At 47.7% G+C, this 24,615-nt stretch overlaps 1 protein-coding gene across 2 annotated transcripts in view; it reads right to left on the minus strand.

Annotated features, from left to right (window-relative positions):
* HEATR1 (HEAT repeat containing 1) overlaps positions 1-24,615 on the minus strand; it is a 1,158,897-nt gene that overhangs the window by 623,581 nt on the left and 510,701 nt on the right. For both annotated transcript variants that reach the window (XM_069607931.1, XM_069607932.1), the window contains exon 20: positions 13,811-14,003. In XM_069607931.1, coding sequence (XP_069464032.1) covers positions 13,811-14,003 — 193 coding nt within the window. The remainder of the gene's footprint in view (positions 1-13,810; positions 14,004-24,615) is intronic.

The following is a 24,615-nucleotide window of genomic DNA, read 5'->3' on the forward strand; positions in this document are numbered from 1 at the left end:
AGACCACACGGCAATTGGTCTGCAAAGGCAACTGCACAAACTTGTAGACTAAATACGTCTGAACAACTTGGAAATAAACAAGGAAAAAACAAAGGTTATGCTACTGGAAAAATCAAGTAAGAGAAAAGAAAATCTAAGGTGGTATTTTGAGGGTTCTCAGATTGGGAAAGTTCACGTATTTAAGTACCTTGGAGTCATGCTAGACAGCTCAAGATCTGAAAAGAGAACACAGCAAGAAAAAACTAGGAAACTTATATCTCAAACCCGAGTGGTGGCCAAAAAATGTGTCCACTTTTCACTTCTACCGGCAATAAAGCTCTACAAAGCAAAGGTGATCCCTACACTAATATACGGGGCCGGCGCTATGCCAAACATCCCCAATGAAATATGGCAGAAACTGGAAGTTTATTTCTGGAGAACGGTATTAAACCTACCAAAGTCAACTCCCACTCCATCCATCAGACGTGAGCTGAGTCTCCTCTCGTTGAAAGCCACGGTCGAGTGCAGTAGTATGTTGTTCTTCAGGAAAACTCTGATGCCGGAAAGCCCACCAATGTACCACCTGATTAACAACGAGACGAAAGGAGGGCGCTGCAAAATGCTGAACAAATGGGCAAATGAAAAGAAGACTCAGCTGGCATTGATTCAATGCACTGTAGAAGATCTTATTCAGAACCCGCAAAGGATTAAAAAAAAAAAGATGGAGGAGGCCACCAGGGGGCGCAGGCAAAATGGCTGCCTGAACCTCAAGCTCCCCGTAAGGCCCCGGGAAACTAACTGACAAACATGCCTTAAATTAGCCCCATCTGCCAACAATCTTCAAGGAGGGGAGCCGCTGTGGACCGTCCATAAGCTTGTCCGGACTTCTGAGGTGACTTTGTTCCCTTGTTAGCGGCTTGCGAACAGCAGCCCCCTCCCCCTCCTCAAAGCATTGCGCATCGCCTGCCCGCGTAGTGGGAGGAGGAGCCGGGACCTCCACCCGCACCAGCTCACGCAGCAGGGCCTGGTACGCTATCGAGGAACTGGGCGGGCCCTACAAGGATCCCCATTAGCTGCTTGTGTCTCGCCCCCCCCCCCAATCGCCGGAGACAGGCGGCACTCGGCACAGGAACCATGCAACGAGGGGCGACGAGCGGAGCACGCTCCTGAACACTCGGGGGCCCCCTGCTCTCCTTCTGCTGGCACACGGCTGGCGGCCCTCCACTTTTCCCAGGCATCCCAGAGACGGCGCACTACCCGACCCCACCGAAGAGGAGGAAAAGCCAGGACTCCTTGCCCATGCCCGCGCGTGCCACACTCAGGGCCCGACACAATCGCAGGCCCGGGTGGGCCTTAGGAGAATCTTTGCTGGCTGCCGGCGACCCACCCATCCACCGCACGAGACCAACAGCACACAGCCCCCACTGTGGGGGATAAAGGGGAACCACCACCACATTGAATCCAACCCGGGGTGCCTGGGAGGCCGTGTTCCCCCCACCGGTCTCACCGCCAGCAATTTGACTGTGCCTGGGCTGATGCGGGAGCGCAGCTTGGCACCACTTCCACAGCCTACACCACCACACCAGACCACCACTACAGGGACACCATAGGCCCGTCCTGTACAACCCCCACGGGGTTCCAGACAAGTGGCGAAAGAGCCCACCCGATCACCGGGGCAGGCTCAGGCCGTCACGGAAGCGCGCATGGGCCCCCCCTCTTCCTGGCCCCCCCCCCCCCCCCATCAGCCGTTGCGGGTCCCCTGGGAGGGTGTCTTCTTTTTGGAATCTGCGGCCCCTGGCTTCCACGGCTAAGCGGAACTGCTCCGGGCCACCTGCCCACCAGCTGCGCTCTGCTCCACGCCGTGGGCTCAGCCTCTACCAGTCCACACACAGCGGCCACAGCAGTGGCAGTGCAGGTGAGATATGACGCCTTCCCCCAGGGGGGCTCCCCTAAAGTCCTCAGCATCTCCCTGCACCCGCTGCACCAGCACTGGGGGTTCGCCACATCAGAGGGAAGAAGAGCAATGTACTAAGCCGTAATAGCCCCCGGAGGTGGAATAGTTGATAAAGAGCTCCCTGGGGTGGAGTGGGGGGGGGGAGATCACCGGTGCGGGCCAGGAAGCCTTGGCGACTCAGGGCCAGGCGGTGGGAGGCTGTGCCCCTGGAGAATTGAGAGGTTCCCCATAATTCGGAACTTGGGCACCAGCGCTTAGCCCCGCCACCAGAAAACAGCCCTAGGGACTTGACACACGTCGTGGGGCGGGTGTCTGGGGGCCCCGAGACTCACCCGGAAGATACCCCAGGAGATCCCTTTAGATTGGGGCGATCTATACCCCATGAACTGGAGAGAAATTCTTGCGAAATACCAATTTACACCTGGAACCTACAAAATGGAGGCCGGCCCTACAGCCCCACAGGCCCTGGACATGAACGCCATGCAATGTAATATCCAAACGATCCTAGAAGAGATTAGGGGCATGAGGACGGACATGGGGGCCAAACTGGCTGACCTCACGGCCAAGGTTTCTACACTGGAGGATCGCGTAGAAGGGGTCGAGTGCAACCAGGTATCTACGGACCTCCTCGAGGCGCAAATGGAAACTAGATTTCAGGAACTGCAGCGCCGCGAAGAGGATCTCCGACTCAAGGTCGACGATATGGAAAACCGGGACAGGAGGAACAACTTGAGAATTTTCGGCCTTGAGGAGACGGAGGGAGAGACTCCGGTGGGACTGGAAAGCAAAATCCAAGACATCAGTATTGTCCTGGGGTCAGACTCTGGCGAAACCCTCCTGCTTGACAGGGTCCATCGGGCTGGCGGAGGGTGGGGGGTAGAGGCCCGCGCTCAGTTCTAGCGAGATTTCACTACTACAAGGACAAAGCTAGGGTATTGGAGAGGGCCAGAACCTTACGTGATATTCAACATGGCAACTCCAGGGTGACGATCTATCAAGATCTCTCGTCCCTCACTCTCCAGATGAGAAAGAAATGTGGTACTATCTCCAGGTGGTTACAAGAAAAGGGGACACAATATCGCTGGGGCCATATATTTTACCTAGCATTTGAATGGCAGGGCCAGAGGTACCAGTTAGTCACGGAAGCGGAAATCCGCAGGGCCACTGAGGATCTCATAGGTGATATTGCGGGATCATCGGAGATTCAAAATGAAACCGACGGAGATCGCGCTCATGCCCCTCGGGGCCCAGACCTCTCCCTGGGGAAGCTAAAAGGTCAAAGGCTCACGCAAATTTCGGAAAACGAAATATCCCCCACGGATCGGGGGGACCCCACATAATCGCACAAACGGCAACCAAGGCTTAATTTCTTAATTTAATTGCATCCCACGGGGGCTTGTGACGACCCATGGAACCCGCCGTTCATAGTGTGTTTTTCACACGACCAGTGGGGAGTTCTTTGTTCAATTGACTTCGATCCGAGTTGAAGTGTTGCCCATTCAGCGGCTGTTTTATGGTTTCACAGAAAGTTATACGGCGACTCCCCACTGAAAAGTGCCAGCGTCTCTCCGGGCCTCATGCCAAGACAAGCCCCATGAGGGACAAAGGGGACCGATCGAGTGCCAAGGGTGGGGGGCACTTTACCCGTGAGGCACTGCAGCCAGCTCCCCACCGCTGATCAGAAAGGGCCTGTATTTAATGGAGAAAGGCATGTTGGAAAGCATTACAACAAAGAATTCGTTTTCCCGGGGCCGGCGAAGCGACCCTGGCGGTTCGTTGCCAGTCACATCCCCACATGGGGATTCGGTGGCGAACGCCCCACAAAATGGGTAAGGGGGGGTTGGGAGGGGAGTAGGGTTCTTAGCGGGGTTCAAGGGGAGGGGAAAACCGCTCAAACGATGGACACTTTTTTTGCAACGGGCTCCGAGTAGCAGACACTTAGAGGTGTTTATAGTGCACAAAATGAAAGAATGATTGAAGGAAAGATAGGCACGTTGAACGTCAAGGGCCTTAACTCCCAGAATAAGAGATCTCTCAAGAGCAACATGTTCCGTAAGCAACACCTAACAGTCCTCTTCCTACAGGAGACACACTACAGGCAAGGTAGGAAATCGAAAATCAAGGGGAAAGATATTGGGTGTAATTACTGGGCCTCACATAGGAGTTCTAAGAAGGAAGGGGTGGGTATCTTCCTGAGCAGAGTGTTCCGTCTCACGAATGTGGAAACCAAGAGGGGTTTTGGTGGTCGATTCCTGGGTATCAAGGGAACCTGTGAGGGAGAGCGCATTACCCTGGCTACTTTATATGCACCCAACTCAAAACAAATACATTTCCTCACTCAGGTCTTTCATGTCATGGATGAATGGGAAGAGGGAGCCACGATACTGGGCGGGGGCTTCAACCTTATAATGGACCCGCGGCTTGACTGGTGGTCCGCGAGAGGGGGGGGCCCCAAGGGTACTTCCAAGGATAATCTGGCCCTGCAGGCCCTCCTGAGAGAGCATTATTGGATAGACATCTGGCGCAAAGCGCATCCAGGCCAGGGTGGGTACACCTTTTTTTCACCCCCACATTACACCTACACCAGAATTGACCTTTTGTTAATCTCGGAAGAAGGGAACGGGGTGGCACAACAGCCGAAGGTGGAAGCCATAACATGGTCGGACCATGAATTACTTATAGCTAACTGGTCACTGCCCATCTCTCCACGATCTTCCCGATGGCGTTGTAATGATACGCTTCTCAGGGACCCGGTATTTCGTGATTTCGTGAGACAGGAAATGTTGGCCTACTTTGAGACAAACGACAACGGTGAGACTGACATCTCCATGGTTTGGGAGGCCGCAAAAGCCACTTTCAGGGGCCTTCTCATAGCGGAGGGCTCGAGATGTAAACGGGAAAGGGGCCTAATTGAGGGTAAACTCCGTACAGAACTGGGCGTTCCACGAGCCAGATTGGGCCTCCCAGGGGTTGATGGCAGGGCTCTCTTGGAGGAGATGCAGGGCAAAAGACAATAACTCCACACGGTCCTCATAGGGGAAGTTAACGAGAAAATGCAATACACTAAGCAGAGGTATTATGAACGGGGAGACAAGGTGGGGACCCTACTGGCACAGAGGGCTCGGGGTTGTAGGGTTGAGAGAGGAATCGCTCATCTCAGGGATAGAGAGGGCGGGATTCATGGGGGCCGAGAGGAAATAGCGCAGTGTTTCGCAGATTACAGCACACTCTATTCTAGACAGGCAGGCGAATCACTGGAGGACATCCGCACATACCTGGCAGAACACGCTCTGCCTAGGCTGTCCGACATGGAGCTAGAGGTCCTGGAGGGAGAGATATCGGAGGAGGTGGTGGAGGGCGCCATCAAGAGACTGAAGGCAGGAAAGGCACCGGGAGACGACGGCTACACAGCCGAATTTTACAAACAGACCCAATGTGTCCTGCTGAAGCCCCTGACCAAACTGTTTAATCAGATCAGGAATCTGGACTCCATCCCACCGACATTTCTGCAGGCCCTCATTACCATTATACCCAAACCCGGTAAGGACCAGACGGAATGTGGGTCGTACAGACCTATCTCACTCCTTAATCTGGATGCTAAGATTTTGGCTAGAATCCTGGCCTCCAGACTAGAGGGCTGCCTTCCACGCCTGAAACACCCTGACCAAGCGGGTTTTGTCTTAAACAGGCAGGGCTCCGATAACATGCGAAAGACACTTCATGTACTTACCTCGAAGGAGGTCCGTGACCAAGGCGTGCTTCTACTGGCCCTTGACGCAGAGAAGGCCTTCGACAGGGTCAGTTGGGCATTTATGAGGGAGGTCTTTACGACTCTGGGGATGGGCCCGAGATGGCTATGCTGGATGACCGTGCTCTACTCCCCCCACCCCCTGCTAAGGTGGTGGCAAATGGGACCGAGTCGAGAACATTCTCCCTTGAGCGTGGTACACGGCAGGGATGCCCATTGTCCCCACTAATCTACGCACTCGTGATGGAACCATGGGCAATCTCGGTCGGCAACGACATGGCCATCAGGGGAGTACAGGTGGGAGACATGCATTGCAAAATCTGCCTCTTTGCAGACGATGCACTACTCTATATCACCAACCCATCCCAGACAGTCCCTCGAATGTTACAGGGCCTTTTGCGCTATGGGGACCTATCGGGGTACAAAGTCAATCTTGAGAAATCGGTGGTGTTTATAGGGGGAAACTTATCAGATTCAGAGACAGCCTTTGTGAATGGGCTCCCCTTTAAGCTAAGTGAGGACGGATTCCGGTATCTCGGGGTCCAGGTCACCCGTGATCCTGAGGGTTTATTCTCGGCCAATTTCCCCCCCCCCCCTTTGGTCAGCAATTAGGAGGGACAGAGCGGTGGACACGGTCGGGGCTCTCCTGGATGGCACGCCTCAATCTCATAAAAATGGTAATCCTCCCCAAGTTTCTATTCCTTTTTCAAATGCTCCCGGTGCTGATCCCCAAAACATTTTTCAAGGAAACTAAGCAAGTACTTCTCAACTTCCTCTAGTCAGGTAAAAAACATAAAATCTCCTACGAGGTGTTAGCCAGGCCGAAGGAAGATGGTGGGGTGGGATACCCTGACTTGGAAACATACCACAGGGCCTCCCAGCTGAGGGTACTGGTCGATCACTTCGCCCCTGGTACGAAAAAACAATGGGTGGCCATGGACAACGGGCCCCTTGCGCCCGTCACCATAGAGGAATGGCTCTGGGTCCCAAGGAAGAAGATCCCCAGAAGTGTCCTGAATCACCCAGTCCTAAAAGTGTTGTGGTCCCTATGGAAGGAGGGAGGGGGTTATTACCGCTGGCTCACAACCTGGCCCTCCCCATTAAGCTGTATTTGCCCCCCCCCTTACTGGCCAAGATGGCAGAGCCAGCAGCATACCAAAAGTGGTTCGAGGCAGGCCTTCGCAGGACTGGTCACCTTTGGGTGGGGGGCTCGTTCTTACCCTTGAGTGACTTGGAGGCGGCCTTGGGAATAGGTACCCTGTCCCCCTTCCGCTATCTCCAGCTTAAAGGAGTCCTCACCGAACCATCCTGGGGGGGATACCCTTAGGAGAGATCACAGATTTTGAAAAACTCCTCCTCTCCGCGAGGGGCTCTAAGGGAATAATATCTCGCCTCTACAAGCTCTTCCTTCTTTCTGTCCCAAGAGACTCTCCGCCTGCACGCATACAATGGGGAAGGGACCTGGGCGAGGAAATCGACGACGATAGGTGGGCGGAAATGTGCAGGCGGGCCAATCGCTCCACAGCCTCACTCCAGTATCGCCACCAGGCCCTCAAGGTATTGCATCGTTGGCATTACCCCACGAAGAGGTTTGCTAGAATGAGGCCAGGGTACGACCCACATTGTTGGAAGTGCAAGACCGAGTGGGGGGATTACATTCACATGTGGTGGAGGTGCCCGCTGGTTCAAAAATACTGGGAGGAGGTACTGGCCTGGATTAAGGGGGTGGATGGGGTGGAGCGGCCTTCCTGCCCCTGGCTTCTCCTCTTCGGAATCGACACTGGAGATAATCAAGGAAATACCCATGACCACATGCTACAGGTTATGTTGGTGGCGGCCAGGTGCTGCCTGGTGCAAAAATGGAAAAACCCTGGAATGCCAGGGGAAAAAGCATGGGTAACCAAGGTGCGGGCCATTGACGACATGGAATTCCTCACACATCTACTTGACAAATCTAGATCCAATATCGAAGAAATATGGCTCCCTTTCTTCGAAAAATACAGCCGCCCAGAATAATGTTAAACACCAGATCCGGAGAACTCTCCCTCAGGGACGAAAGGCCAGTGCACACTAACCCGACTGAGTCTCTCAAAGCTCGGCCCATGACCTTGGTGTGCGAAGTGCACATTGTGTAGACATTGCTCCGCTTTTTTCGGAACCTGTCAAATAAGCAACTATTGAGAACTTGAACTGTTGGGGGGAGGGAAGGGATGGGGGGTGGTGGGTTATACCTGGTTTCTTGTTCACTCAAGTTTAATTATACTCTGCATTGTTGTAACACATGTACAAAACCTAATAATGTGATTTTCAAAAAGAAAAAAAAGATGGAGGAGCTCGACTGGATTCACACTCAAGAACTTGCGGAGAAAAATAAACTGACAAGTAATCTGCCTCCTACCACAAAAAAGCAAAATCAATTCCAGGAATTCATTAAGAAATTTCCAAACAAAGCCCTTACACATGTTTTCTTGAGAGCGCGTCTTAACCATCTGGCCACAAATGAAATCAAGGCGGTAACAGACCTCACCAATTCCAATACATGCAGACTTTGCAAAGGCCACACACAGATCGAGACCATAAAACACCTACTCTTGTCTTGTCCAGAAACTCAACCTTTCAGAACTGCATATTTAAAACCATTAACCTCGCCATTTTTGCTGCGCGAAGATGACCTTTGGTGGGCTCGCCTGATCAGCGGGGAGAAGGCCGCATGGATAATAGCGACATCAAAAATTCTTCAGAACGCATTGGGAAAAATCGAGGAACGCAAAACTCCATCATAATACAAGACCTTTTACACTTACAGAGAACGACTAATGGCTACTTGTTGTGTTCCTTTGTCATTTCATTACTTTAGAAGCTGTACTGAATGTACAATACCTTCCTTGTAAAAACCAATAGTTGATTCAAACACGTAAATACAAAATAAATAATAATGATAATATGGGATTAATTATCATGACAGGGGTTTTAGATGTATTATATTGGTTTCTCTTTTAAATAGTTTTTGTATTAAAAATGGATTGTAATGGAATGTAAACTGTAATGTATGCATGGACTGTTTTTATTCTTCTTTTGTATGTGGGTGAAAGGGTTATATTAAGCCAAACACCAATACCCAATAATACATTAATTGAACAATTCGATGGAACTTTGCCTTTTCTGCTGCTATGCCTTATCTGCTTTACCTCCAATCTTACTTTGAAGAACTCATGCCTTAATAGGCAAGGACTGCTAAAGGCTTAAGGCCTCTGAAAAGTAATATAAGTGTTTTAAATATTGCCCTGCTATTGTTGGCATGGTTTAACCTTTTTATTCTTGCAAAACGTTTTCTGAGTTTCTATAACAAGTGAAATTACTTCGTTTGAACTGTGTTCATGAATTGTAAAATAATTATTTACTTATGGTATACTCACATGAAGTATTGCATTTGTTTTCTATTGTGTTTATTAGTTAAAATAGTACTATAACTACAAGTGTGTAAGAGTTTCTTTGGGCCTATGCCGTTTACTGAGTTCATTGTACTTGCCTATAGTTTAGATCTCCCTCCTAAGATAAACATGGCTGTTCTGCCATTCTACCAAAACCTTGAGTAGTACAGACTTCTACTAGAAATGGGGGCCTATATACCAAGGGATAGTTTTATAAAGTCTTACCACAGGAAGACTCTAGGAAAGCTTCCCTCACAGTAACCTCTCAGAGTTCCCCTGTTCACTAACTATGGCGGCCTCCTAAAATCTGTCCAACTTGCCAAATTCTAGAAAGCCATCTTCACCCATCCTGTCAGCTGGATTGACTGCTCGAACACTGTAACCATTAAGTTAGCCAAAGAAACCTGAATGATAAATATATTGGTTAGGAGATGACTCCCATCCCATAATAATATGCATACAAGCATACACCCTGAAGAAAGGGCTGGGAGAATCCTCCTTAACACATCACATGTCAAGTCTGGTATTACAAAATATACTTTGCACTCAAGTAAATGTCAGGGTGACAACAGTACTTCATGGAAAAGTAAATGCATGTGAGATTCACATTTTTAAAATGTGAATGAACAAAAGTGTTTTTCAAAAGGAAAATATGAACGCCTTTTTATTAATTTAGGTTTGTGCAACCAGTACATTTCCAGAAACCATGCAACATTGCATCTGTTTTGCAGCGCTTGAGGGAGTGACAACCAGATGGCATCATCTGATCGATCTTCCACCAATAGAACTTCCTCTCAGTGAGGTCAGACCAAGTTACATCATTAATACTTAACAAAATATGCATGAACCAGTGCGGCAGCGGTGGCTGGCATTCGCAATCAAAGCCAAAGTACTGAGTTATGGCAGTCTCATTTTAAATATATGTTAAGAACAGGTAACAGATTGACTTCCCCTCTCCAAATGTCCTGTATGTACTCCAGGGCAGTTGAATGGAACGAGTATGGGAGCAACATTTGCCCCAGACCTAGCAAATCTGTACATGGACGATCTAGAACAACAATCAATTTACAATTCCACACAACCATATTTCAATTTCATCAAAGTATGGCTTTGTTATATTGATATCTGTTTGATTTGGAGTGGCACTTCCGAACAACTTACCCTGTTTCACAAATGGCTTAATCTTCAAAATACCTACATTCAATTCACAATACACTCGGATTCCAATAAAATACCATTTCTAGACTTTGAAATACAAAAAACAGAGACAGGAGGTTTAGAAACAATTCTCTATAGGAAACCGACGGACAAAAACACACTTCTGAATTATCAGAGTTTTCACCCTCGTAGTCTTAAGGAGGGCCTCCCATACGGTCAGTTTCTGCGAATCTGCAGAAATTGTACTCAAATGAACTCTTACAAAGAACACGGAAAAATATTAAAATCCAGGCTACAAGACAGAGGTTAGCCAAAGATGACTGTACAACGGGCTTATAAAAGGGCCCTACATACCAACAGAGTCTCCTGTTTGGAACCCGCACAGCGACATCATCTGGAAAAAATGACATGTGTGAGCACATACAGTCCCATTAGCAGCTAACTAAGAAAAATAATTCTAAAACATTGGCATATGATCAAAACCGAGGATTTCAATCCAGCTATACCCCGCTTTGCTTTTAAAAGGCAACGAAACATCAAGGACACTTTGGTACACACGTATCCAAACACCATCAAAGATATGCCAACACAGACACTTCTGAGGGGTCTCCCTCCGATTGAAGGTCACCATCGATGTGGCAAGTGTTCGGTATGTGCACAGACCGCAACCATGAAAAGTATTACCCTAAGAGACACCGTAATCCATCTCACTTCGTTTACCAACTGTCTAACACAGTGGGTGGTTTATGCCATCATATGTCCCTGTAATCTTGTATATATTGGGAAAACTAAACGTCAAATCCGTCAAAGAATATGCGAGCACAAGTCTTGTATTCTCAATAAAATAGAGAACAAACCTCTAGTAGCTCATTTTGTCTCGAAACAGCATACATGTACCGATATGCTGTGGTGTGTGATCTAGGTCATCAAACAATCTCCAAGAGGCGGAAATAGAGACCTCAACCTCACAAATGTGAACAAAAATGGATATACAACCTTGGAACAATAAAATTCGGCCTTAATATCGCTTTAGAATGGAGTGCATTTATTTAACAACAACCTACTCTGAACAAAGATGCCTATTAATATCATGGCGTGGACCAATATTGGGTCTGACTCAAAAATTCGGAGAGACTCCTGGCGCAAAGTACTATGCCCAATCCCTGTGCCTACCATTGAAATCTTTAGCACTAAGGTTCAATAAACGTTGCCCAACAAACACTAGGTATGAAAGTCATGCTGTAGTGCCAACTTTTACACAAGCTCACTTTCTGTGTGGAGTAACGAGAGCCAAATCCGCCCCCCTTTTTTTATGATTGATCCTGGTAAAAACAATGTTCCCAATAATCAGCAGAAACACTTTATGTAATGTAGATGTGCCAACCCTTACTAAAAATTACAACGAATGACCATTTATAAATGCGGTGCGAGATATAGCCATCAAGTATTTTATGGTAGTCCCACATTGCCGTCGTGCACACTAACCATGCAGACGGGAGCGTTTTTTAACACATCTGATCCGCAATAGGTCACTGAAGAATAGCGAATCACTAACTCGGTCACGTGACGATATAATATATTTAGGTTACATACGATGCCCTATGTCCAATATCCCCTAAACACAAGGAATATGCGGCCTCCTGTGAACTACAAGCACCATAAAACCTCCACATTCTTCTCTTTTCTAACGTTCGGTTCGTAGCATGATACGCCATAACATTTTGAAACACGGCCAGCGTTCCCGGAAATCATCCATGAGACGCATCGGACCATGTAAAAAGAAGTTCTAGCCGCGAGTGAACTAATAAGTAAGTACTTGCGCACCTAACCCCTTTATCTTGATAGGGGTCTACACTAGCAAAGCCTTCATGCCTAAATACTATGATGGGATCTTAGTCACTCCACTTTGTCAGATAGACTAATTGAACAACGTGGTGAATTGTACACATGAGCTTTTCTCAAAAGGCTGTTAAACATTACGTCACGTTTTTCGCCTATAGACCTTGTAACAGCAATTTGATGCAAGGTTTCTCTCCATTCCATTCTTAAGAGGGGGGCCCGCACTAACCGAAATATCCTGTCTGAACACGAGTAGGGCACTGTAGTCCTTTATTTTTTACAAATGGACTAGAATTGACTAATATAATGAATTACACATCAAAATCTTTTCAGAAAAATCTGTGGTACTTAGGATTTTGAAATCTGCTTGTCCACAGACCTCGTCAAAGCATTTGTTTGTGACGTGCCTCCCCAATTCAAAGGATGTACAACGGTGGTTGTTCACCTAACTAATTAATCATAAAGACACACAGCCTTATACGTCATTTCCTGTAAGTGTTTTTCTTTTTTCATTTTGAAATACATCTAAATAACAATACGTTTAAAAGTTAAAGTTAATGATGGAACACTCATTAGTTCCCATTTTTTCCCTATTTTTCTAGGGAACTTCATACTGGATGTATCCAGTATTCTAATCTCAGATGTCCTAAATTATACCCTATGGACAACAGGTGGATGTGTTGTTCGACTCTTCAAGAATTAAATGGGTCATCACCTCTGAATAACTAGAAAGGGAGCACTTTTTCTCTTTGCTCAAGTTTTTTTTTAAAAATTAAAAAATATTCTTTCATTTTTTATTTACTTTTATAGATCATTGCATCTATTAAAGGGGAACGAAACTAATCTTCCAGAATCATTAACCCATGTGCTGAAGATGGCCTAATACTACAACTAGTGACCTCCCTAGACAAAAGGTGGTACACTTTAAAAGGCCGAAACATATGTCTACGGAAAAGGGAAACCCAATGTATTTTCCCCATGTCATCCATGCATATATAACCAACTGTTATGCTTGAAGAAAATTTAAATTCTGATGTACCTCGCCATTGTATGAATTTTCGGTATGAATGGTGATCAAATGATCCAATATTGAAATGTTTTTTAAACATGAATTATTAAGGAGAAATTTACTTTGTTAAAAAAAACGCAGTGCTCAAATAATTGCCTTGACTAAGGTGTTGGTTCTACCTATAAATAAGGTAGCCACTCTACACCCTTCCCTGGTGTACATACAGGACATTTAGAGAGGGAAAGTCAATCTGTTACCTGTTCTTAACATATACCTAAACTCTCCCTCACCAACAGATTGTCCCCCCCGTTAACAAAAATCAGGGAGTACCCAATTATTTTTTCCAGTCTCATTTTAAATACATCAGAGCAAAGTGTGGTAATTCATTTCTAACATGAAACAAAAGTAAGCACTCATGATGGAAACAGAATCAAACAATACATTGTATGAGTTGGAAGCCTGGAATTTAATGTTTCTGCACATTTGAGGTAAATCTACACAATTATCTTAAACCCCCAAACAGCAGCACGTTTGTAATTTGGTGATCTGCTCTTGATAGAAGTCATGCTAAATAATCTACCATGGAACATTCAACATATTTGATCAGGATGCCCCCAAACAATCTCACAGTCCCACAAATGTGGCAAAATTCCCATGGCCAAGAGTAAACCAGGTCCACCATTTGACCATACCTGAAGATGTTGCAGAGGCCAGCTGCTTCCTTTTCGGGGCTCCCTGACAAGTCAGTAGGGCGTGGCCAATGTAAAGTGCTTGTGTCTGCAAAACAGCATTCATGCTGAAGCTCAGGGGATCAGAAAGGCTGTAGTTGTAGGTCCATAGCAGGGATAAGAAGTTGAACAGATCCCTTGGCTCCTCTAGGTGCACCTTAAAGAAAAGGAAAACAATGAACATGTGCAAAAATTGAAGTGTGGCAGATAACATTATTTCATTTCACAATTGTACCTGGATAGAATGGCATTTGAATAATGCTAGCATATGCAAAGGGAATAGTTTTGGTATACCCTTCTCCTTATATGATAGTTCTATGTATTTTATGTCCAGGAAGAATCAGGGAGGAAGCTGGCAGGTCTTGGTCCTTGTAAAACACAGCAATAATGTGCTGGTCCATGCAACAAAACGCAGAGCCATTCAGCGACCAGCGTTCTTGCAAATAGGCTTAGCCATGAGTGAATGGCTTGACTACCAAAGAGCAAGAGCTAGGCTTCAATTAAAAAGGCGCAACTATTAGGAGTTCTCTCAGAGCAACGTGTACTCCATATTCTATGGACCCCCAAACTTGTTGCTTTTATTTGTACATCTTGTCCAGACTTTTTACAGTGAAGTGAAACCTTCAGCTTCACTCCACTGGCCTTTTGTTCACTTGTTATGGGGAAACTGACTAGTTCTCCAGACTGTCAGTACTGGGAAACTAGGTTTCCCTTTTCTTTTAACATGTTATGTATTTTTGGGTAACCTTTTCATATTGGACACAGCACCTTACAGTGCAGTCCAATGAGGATACCTTTTGGTGACAAGCTGGTGGCAGCAGTTAATTTTTCCCAATTTCTTTTATTTAGCTCTGTCACGTTTACTGCGTTAGGCTACTAACTGTGACTAGTGCCCCAACATGGCCAAGCCACAAGCTTTTTTGCTTGTACTTTGGCCATTTTATTTTTTGCAGTATTGTAGCTTGAGGAACTTTTTGGTGATATCTTGTAACTGTACCCTTGCGACCTGATACTTTTCTCCAATTGAGCTGGATTTGAATATTTAACCTTGTATTTGTTGCATCAGTGTATGCATCTACGGAGACTGAGTCTCTCTCTACTCCGTTAGGTATGAAAACCTTTTTCTGCGCCAATCATTACATTATCCTTGTTTCACTGTTTTTTCATTTTCCAAAATTAAAGATTCCAATTCAATTTTTGCATAACATTTATTTCTGATTTGGCCCCTTGTGGATGACACGTGTTTCTCTTTTTTTTTAAACTTATTTATTTAGCTTGGCAGCACAACATAGGCGAGCAACACACAAGGTAAGTACAGTGCAATTACAGTTTAGATGATACAGGCATACAGCGACTGCTTACAATATGAAAAGTTGCAACTGTGCCTGCACTTATTTGCGCCAAGATAAATTACTGGTGTATTTCCTTTTGCTATGAATGACAAATCCAAAAGTTCTGTTGTATTTGATACGTTTTTTATTTTGAATTTTCAGCCCCTCTTGGATGACACGTGTTTCGGCGTACAACCTGCGCCTTTTTCAAATCCGGGCCTTTAATGTGTCATGATGGTTCACACAAAGAATAATGTTCTTGCTGTAAATGAAGCACTTTTAGTCTTGGGCTCAATCCCACCTGAAAATTCTGATTCTCGCACTACAAGCGTCGGGTTTCCTGCTTACAATATGGTTGTACACTTTAAACACATATGCGGAGTGGGTGTGGGGTCGGGGGAACTGTAACTCAGGAGGGGGAACCGGGGTGAGAAAGGGTAACAGCTGGGGATGATGTATCCAACGCCGCACTCAAATCGGACATATAGGAATGAAATTTGAGGCAAATATCTGAGTCTTGAGTGAGTGGGTTGTAATAAGGACCATGTTTCCTCGGTGTCTGAGGCCCAGGTGATTGCCTTCAGCCACTGTGTATGAGTGGGGGGTGTGGGTTCGGAGCCAACAGAGTAGAATAGATCGCACTGCGAGTAGCATGGAAAGGCCAGCCAGTTTTTTGGAGTCCCAGTGAAGTTCGGGGAAATCGGGTCGATGGGATGTTCGAGGATAGCAGACATGGTTGAACACACCATACTCCAAAATTGGGTAAGAAGGGGGCAGGACCAGATCATATGAATATAGTCAGCAGTATCATGGCCACATCTGGGGCATCTTGGGGAGTGATCATTAAGCATGCGATGCAGTCTGCTCGGGGTATAATGGAACCTGTGAAGTACCTTAAGATGAATTAGTTTGAAGCGCGAGTTGAAGGATACCCCATGTACACGAGCGCACGTGAGCCCAGCGTTCGTCAGTCACCTCCACCCCGAGGTCGTCACCCCATGCCTCAATTTGGTGAATTCTGGAGTAGATCTGGACTGAACTATGTTGTACAGTCTAGATATCTTACCCCTAGTGGGTGTAGGGGAAGTCAGCTCTTCAATAGCGTGATCATCTGGTGGTATCACTGGGAACATGGGGTATTTTTGTTTAAGGGTTTTCCGGGGGGACGAGTACTGGAGCCATAAAGACGAACCCCGTCTCAGGGACAATGGGAGGTCCGGCCATTCGATGATTCTGCCCTGCACGAAGACGTCACGGATCAACTCATATCCCACCTCGGCCCAACGGCGCACCATGGGCGGCGGTACAAGTGGGACCCTGGAAGAAAGTTCCAGAGTGGGAGGTTACCGTGAAACGGGTGGACAGTGTCAAGCAGTTTCCACGTTTTCGTTAATGCCAGGGACGTGCAGGCCACCGGATCAAGTGAGTCCAAAGAAAATGGGTTGGGTTGTATCACCACCAGGGAGCGGATATCCCGGTCGCTAACCGTTAGTTTTTCGAGTCTGACATGTGGAGGGGGTGTATTGTGTTAAACCAGTGTGACGTGAATTGGATTTGAGAAACCAGCCAGTATTTGAGAAAAGCAGGGGCCCCAAAGCCGCCACTAACCATCGGGGTGGACAAGGTTCCAAGTTTAAGTCGGACCGCACCCGATTGCCACAAAAAGGAGTAGATCGTACGAGTCAGTGTTCAGAAGAAGCCCTCGCCTAGCCACAGGGGGATGTTGGTGAACCTGTAGAGAAGTTGGGGCAGTACTATCATCTTCAGTGTCCCTATTCTGCCTGAAAGGGAGATCGGTAGCTTACTCCAAGCTAGAGTCCTGGTTGCCAGGTGCACGAGATAATTTTGATAATTTTCCTCGAAAGTCGACTCGAACTGTCGAGTTATTTCTATACAGAGATAGGTAATTTCTGACTGAGCCCATGTGAACCCCAGGGTGTCAGGTGGGGGGAAGAGTGGATTTTGCGCAGTTCACCTTGAGGCCCGAGATGTGACCGAAACGGACAACGTCCTCCAATATCGGGGGCAAATTGATGGAGGGAGAACGAATGAAGAGGAGTGCGTCGTCGGCGTACAGGGACCCTATATCAGCCCGAACCGCAGTTCGCAATCCTCTATGTGCGTGGAACTGGCGTAGCATGTCAGCAAAAGGTTCTATTGCTATGGCGAAGATCAGGGGAGAGAATGGGCAACCCTGCGTCGTCCCCCTAGCGATCTTAAAGAGGGGAGAGCATCGGTCTTCAGTGCGGACCCTGGCCACCGGATCGGAGTAAAGTTGCCTGACGCAGGAGAGAAAGGCTGGGCCAAATTTGCATTTTTCAAGGACCCGCCAGAGGTATTTCCACGAGACCGAATCAAACGCTTTTTGCATGTCAAGTGTGGCGGCCACCGCGTGTACATTAGGATTTATTCTGTTTGTTTGTTTATTTGATATAGCGTAAAACCAAACCCGAAGGTAGAAGGGTGCAAACATTACAAGAATACTTGAGAACTTGGTTACAGAATGATACACAAATAAAAGGCAGTAGAGACAGTATTTACAAGTGTTGCTAAGGTGAGGTAAGGTGTTAATTATGTTAAAAAGGCGCCTCAGGTTCAATGAGGTGGAGCGACCTGGGATGAAGCCTGCTTGATCAGGGTGGATAACGTATGGCATACAGGGGGCTAGTCGTATCGCTAACAATTTGGCATATATTTTGACATCGCAATTTATGAGCGAGAGTGGGCAGTACGAGCCGCATTGTGTGGGGGGTTTACCAGGTTTAAGTAATACGGTTATCGTGGCTTCTCGGAGTGATGGGGGAAATTTGCCTGTCTCCACTGATTCTTCCCAGAGCACTATTAGGTGGGGGAGTAGAAGTGATTTATAGCGTTTGTAAAATTCGATCGGGATGCCATCAGAGCCGGGAGCCTTCCCAGAGGAGAGGGAGTCCACAGCGTCCGAGAACTCCTCAGGGGAGAGTGGAGAGTCAAGGAATCCGATGGTCTCAGGGGAGAGAGCCGATAGGGGGAGGGAATCGAGGTAAGAGTCGACATCCGCTGTCGAGGCATCATCCGCGTTGGCATACAGGGCTTCATTAAAGGTGAAGAATTCTGAGTTGATGTCCTGCGATGAGACAGCCAGAGAGCCATCGGGCCTCTCAACCCCGGGAATATGCGGGGCACCTATCTCACGGCGGATGAGCCTAGCGAGGAAGCGGCCAGGGCGTTCACCCTCTCCATATTTCCTCGCCAGGCCAGGGTTATCCAAGAATTTTTGTTCACGGTCCGCCAGGGACCGGAATGTGTCGAGTTCCACTCCTATAGATGCCAGGGCCTCAGGGTTTGGGAGTAGTGAACACTGGGCCTCTAGAATCGATAGTTTGGATTCGCTTTCAGCAATGTCCCTCCAGATTGTTCTAAGAATGCCACTTTCTTTGGACAGCGCTATGCCCCCAATGTAAGCCTTAAAGGATTCCCATAGAGTGGCCTGTGAAGACACCGATTCTGTGTTTATTTCAAAGAACTCCTCGATGGCCACCTCGAGCTCAGAGCCAAATAAGGGGTCAAGGAGAGAGTGAGGTTTCATCCTCCAGTGTCTAGTACGGTCGCGGTCTGGGCCCCAGCACATGGTGATGGTCACTGGCGAGTGGTCAGATAGGGTTCTAGGAAGAATCATTAGTTGCATCACAGTTTGTATCAGTATATCAGAGATTAACCATCTATCAATTCGGGAATAGGAGTCGTGCACCGAGGAGTAGGAGCGGGAGTCGGGGTAGAGGAGTCTCCATGCGTCAACCATAGTCGGGGGAGAGATGAGTGTAGTGTAGGCTGCCTTGGTAAGTGTCGGCTGCCTTGGTAAATTGGCAGGGCCTGGCCTGTTAAAGTCGCCCCCCCAGAGAATTGGAACTAGGGGGAAGCCATCGAGAATGGACGTGACATGTGTATAAAATTCAGGGTCGTCTATGTTAGGACCATAAATATTCAGTAGGACCACCTCCCTGTTCTGGAGCGTGGCATGGAGTAGCACATATCTGCCGTGGGGGTCTATCTGAGGATATAAGAGCGAACTTAAGACTCTTGTGGGTAAGAGTCATTACCCCACGGCTTTAGGTAGAGAAGTCGGTAAAGTATCTTTGGGGGCCCCACGTTTTGGCAAATTTCACACATTGTTCAGCAGAAGCATGCGTCTCTTGCAGAAAAAGGATCTTGGCCCCATGTCGTTTGGCCTGTAGCTGGAGTTGCCTCATTTTCTTAAAATTGCCCAATCCCCGCACATTCCAACTCATGAAAGTCAGGTTAATTTCGGTCAACAATGTAGAAGTGTTCATATCAGATCAATGTTGATGTCGATGGGTCGGTTTAGCAGCAATGCAGCCCCAAACGTTCAATGTTACCTTGTGCTCTGCCCTCGCTGCCAACGCCAAGCTTTTTATAACATAACACCCAACGTATCCCACCCCTACCCACATCCCTCCCCCAACTAGAGGAATGACAACCCCCAAAACCCATTAACCTAATCCAAACCAGTGGCATCAACGCTGGGGGGCCTGTGGGCCAGCCTGGTGGTGACGCTCCGGGCCGGAGGCAATTCAGGATAAACATAGTGCCTAACAGTGGCTTTGTACGTAACTTGAAGAAGGTTTTGCACGCATGAGTGTGGCACAGACGTGTAACGGTGAACCAAACTGATCTTGTCGAAGAGTAGTAGACTTATATTCCTGGCGCAGAGAGGTAGTCGGTGTTGGCGACCTCTCGACAGGGTAACTTAATAGCCGTAGAATCATGGTTGAAGGGGAGGTTCAGCCTGGGAAGTGTTCGTCAATGAATCTCCTCTGGGATCTTAAAAAAAAACACCTGGTTGGCGTGTTCAGTGTGCAGTTCTGCAGGGTATAGCATGGAGTATTTAACTCCGTGGTCTCTTAGCCTTTTCTTTACCGCCAGGAAAGTCTTGCGCTCCCGCTGGACAGTCTTTGAGAAGTCAGGGTATAGGTGTATCCTTGCTCCACCCAACAGAAGTACGCCCTTAATTCTTGCGGCCCTGAGGAGGGCATTGCGGTCTCAGAAGTTCAGAACCCTAGCTATGATGGGGCGTGGAGGCGCGTCCGGCTTGGGTTTAGCTGTTAGGGCTCAGTGTGCTCGCTCTATCGCAAACTGTGGGGAGAGCTTCGGGGAGTCGAGGAGCAACAGTAGTGTATGTTCGATGTAGTCCTCCATCGGCTCATTGATACCATCCTCGGGAACACCAATAATGCAGAGGTTGTTACGCCTCGATCAGGACTCAAGGTCATTTTTCTTCTCAACCTCAAGGACTCGGTTGGAGAGCGCGGAGACCTCCGCACGCAGGGAACCCAGGCCATCCTCGGTGGAGCTCACTCTTGTCTCGATCTCTGACACTCGACTGTCGGTCCTCTCGATGTGAGCCTTGATGGAGGATATGGTGCCATTCATGTCGTCCAATTTGGAATGGAGTGTGGTGAAGTCCTCACGGATGAATTCCATCATGTTCTGAGAGTCTGGAGGGACAGCTGATTATGAGTTAGTGGGGGCCTGCTCATGCACTTCTCCAGTCGATCTCGACTGAGTTTTTGCAAACATGTTAATGGAGCACTGCTTTTTCCCCAGCTCCTTTGGTCATTGTGCCGATAACACAGCTTGAGAGGAATGAGGGAGGACTTATGGCACCTCAGGTAGTGTGGGAGGGGGATCTAGCAGGATACAGCACGTTGGAGGTCAAAGCTGTGCACACCAGTAGGAGGTAATCGCCCGGTGTAACAGTAGGATATTGTATCTGCCCCTTCAATGAATCGGGGGTCCCCCGAATAGTGTAGGGGGTTGAGAACTGGCGTGCCTCAGTAGACAACCCTATTTGCGTGTTGTGCCCAGAGGATCAAGCAGGCGGATGGGGGGGGTCTGATGACCGCACTTACACCTTCACAGCAGATGTGGCTGCCAACGTAGCCAGTGGGATCTCAACCTTTAACGTGAAAGCTAGGGATGGCGCCTCAAAACCACATGTGCATAAGTAGGCAGGTGCAACCGGTGTTGGTCGCCGAGGATTTAGGCACGGCGCCCCAGTGCCACCTCTCCGGAGGCCGGCAGCTGAAAAGGTCAGGCGTCTAGTTGTAATTTCTGGGGCAGCGAGGAAAGCTACCTCTCCGTCTCGTTGTATTGTGCTCAGCCTGCTTCTGGATGGCTGATAAGCATACAGGGAGGTCAGGATGTACACTCCATTGCCAATAGACCGCGTGACGTTGTCTCAGGAAAAGATGTGACCTGCGGGAGGCACCAGCCAGTGTATGGGGCTCACAGCCAGGGTGGGCAGAAGGCCGCGCCGAAGCGACCAGCGACTAGTGACTCACAAGGCACGGTACAAGTGTCCAATGCGGGCTGAGCCGCGTGTAGATGTTCATAGAGGGAGCGGAAGGAACTGGGCGCATCAACACCGCGGAGAGGCACCATGAGGGGAGGAGGAACGGAGTCGGGACAGGGTCCGGGCCGCAGCACGCCCTCAGGTGCAATCCATCGGGTCCCAGGGCATCCCTTATGAGATGCGATCGGCCGGTGCCTCCCCCAGGGTAGCATAGTCCAGTATTATAATTTTGTCCTGTGGGCACATTACTAAGGAACTGGTGGCAGTCACTCTGTAGATCGCTCTAGGGTTTATACAAGTTAGTGTCCAGCAATGGGGATGCTTGATGACCTTTATCCCCCATGTGCCTTAGGGCTGCCAAGGATCCGGTATTCTAGCTTTCGTTGTCAGGGGAGCGCGGCACCTGGGATCAATCGGTGCGTTGCAGCTCAACCCCGAGTGCTGAAGTCTCGTTGATGGGGGGGCGTGGGGAGGCCCACCACCGAACCGCTCTCTCGATCCAATGCGGTCACTGGGGGGGGGGGTCACAGCTGAGGCAGGACACAGCCCGCCTTCCAGAGCGGGGCGCCGGTACAGCCCACAGGGAACCCAGCCCGCCTCAGCCAATGAGATATTAACCCATATATAAATCTATAAGTAGATAGGTTCCCCCTAATCCAATCCCTCCCGGTGATACGTTTTATAAAATGCCAGGTAGTATGACGTCATAAATGACGTATGTGAAAGTATATAAACTCTGTAGAAACAAATGTATGTGTGAACATTGAGCATCTACTTTCATAGCGGTAATACCGCCCCGCTTTCTATCATTGAGATTAAAGCAGTATTTTACCATCTTCCTTTGTTTCTGACATGAGGTAGTATGAAGTGTAGCGTGAGTACAGATGTAATGAAGTAGATAAGAAGCGATAAAGCCAGAAAACCATCTATACACCTTCTACTGCAAGAGGAGAGGAAGGGTAGGCGCATGTGAATCTAAGCCGATATATGTATCAGAAACAAAATTACGGTGATAAATGTATCCCTTCCGAGGCTTGTGGATCTGCTTAGATCACATGCTATGCATAGCAGTATCTGTAGAAGGTGGCGGGTTGTGAGGAGGTACGGCAGCAAATACATATTTTAGCACTGCTTGTCCCACCTGTGAGTCTGCTTTAGAATGTGTGTCAATGGAGTAATGCTGAGCAAAGGTATGTATGGTACTCCATGTAGCTGCTTTGGAAATGGTGTCTAAAGGGATGTTTGCATTAAATTCCAAAATAGCTCCTGTACCTCTGGTAGAGTGAGCTCCTGGTGTGAAAGACAGGGTTTTCTTTGAGAGGGAATAGCAGAGCTGTATGCATTTTACTATCCATCTGAAGATGGCGTTCTTTGAAATGTGATCACCCTCCCTGCCAGGTGCTATGGAGACAAAACAGTTGATCTGTTTTTCTTAGCGGTTTGTTTACATAGTACAAAACAGCCCTGCTTACATCTAGTGTATGGAGGTTTCTCTCAGCTGAATTGGATGGATTTTGAAAGAAAGCGGGTGGTTCCATGGATTTGTTAACAAGGAACTTGGATAAGAATTTAGGTGAAAACCTAGGGTGTGTTCTAGGTGTCCTTGTGGATAACAAAGAAAGGGTCTTGCACTGACAATGCTTGTGGCTCACTAACCCGTCTTATTGAGGTGATGGCTACTAGGGAAGCTGTCTTGTATGTTAGGAATTTTGAGGCTGGATTTGTGCATAGGCTCGAAGGGTGGACCCATGAGCTCGAAGGGTGGACCCATGAGCTTTGAGAGTACAACGTTAAGTTTCCAACCTGGAGGCGGTTTGGAAACTGGGGCATAAAATCTCTTTACTCGCTCCATGAAAGCCTTAACATGGACTTTCCACCAGGACACCTTGGTTCTGTGTAGTGGTATACGTGGAGAGAACCGCTAGGTGAATCTTGGAGTTAAATACTAGGCCAGAGTCTAGTAAGAGGAGCATATAGTGAAGAAGGTGTGATGGGGTTCATTCAATATGATTCAAAACTTTTGATCAGCACCATATTACACAGACCTTCCAGGATTTTGCGGCATGAGAAGTCAAATTTTGCGGCATGAAATGGCAAATTCTGCGGCACAAACCTTTATTTATTTCGGCATTTTTGCGGGACATTTTGTATTAACTGGGGGGTGTAAGATTGCCACATTGCAGGAAATAGGCAGAGTGCAAGGCTACAACAGAGCCAGGGTATCATTATTATGTATCTTTTGTATTAATTTAATAGGAAGAGTCCCAGATGTCTCTGGCTTGGCAGAACAGTGTTTCATTTGGCTACATTTCTGGTTTAATGTTCATGCCTATTTAATATTATTAACTAAATTGATCATTATCAATTGTAATGCTGAATATATTCCCCTTCTATGTTCTCCAATCCCACAAACACCCACAAACCTCTCTCACCAACACACATCTCACCAACTCTCCATCGCAACTTAAATTCCTTAACCTCTCACTCTGTCATACAAATACTCACGTGCTATGTCACACTGTCAAGTCACAATTTGCACTGCTCAGCCCCTGCCACACTCCAAATCATACTCCCAACTCACACCTTACACTCTACAATTCCTCCCGCAATATACAGTCCTTCATTATTTTGTGCTGCTTCTGCATCTTGCATCCTTTCTCCCATTCTATTGCACTCTTCCCTCATCCTTTTTCCCAATCTGCAGCTCACTGCCTCTTTCTGGCCAACCGCTTCCTCTCTGCTTTCTGGCTCACGGACCACACGCTCCCTCTACTTTCTGTACCTCTGCTCGCTCTCAGATTTCTGGACCACCGCATCACTGCTTTCTCTGCTCTCTGGTGCAGCGCTTCCTCCACTGATCCACTGCTCTCCCTCTGCTTTCTTGCCTATCACTTCACATCTCACCCATCAATCTCCCTATCTCTCTCATAGTGTAACCATTTTTTTTATAATGTAGATTTTGACCCAGTTCCTCAAATAATGGGGCATTTAAAAAAAGAACGGAGGATATGCTATTTTTAGACAACCCATTTTTGGAAATGAGCAGGTCACCTTATTCTCAAAGGTGACCGGCGCATTTCCACAGG

Source organism: Ambystoma mexicanum, chromosome 4q (assembly GCF_040938575.1).
Source record: "Ambystoma mexicanum isolate Mex_15411 chromosome 4q, UKY_AmexF1_1, whole genome shotgun sequence".
NCBI classification, from domain to species: domain Eukaryota; kingdom Metazoa; phylum Chordata; class Amphibia; order Caudata; family Ambystomatidae; genus Ambystoma; species Ambystoma mexicanum.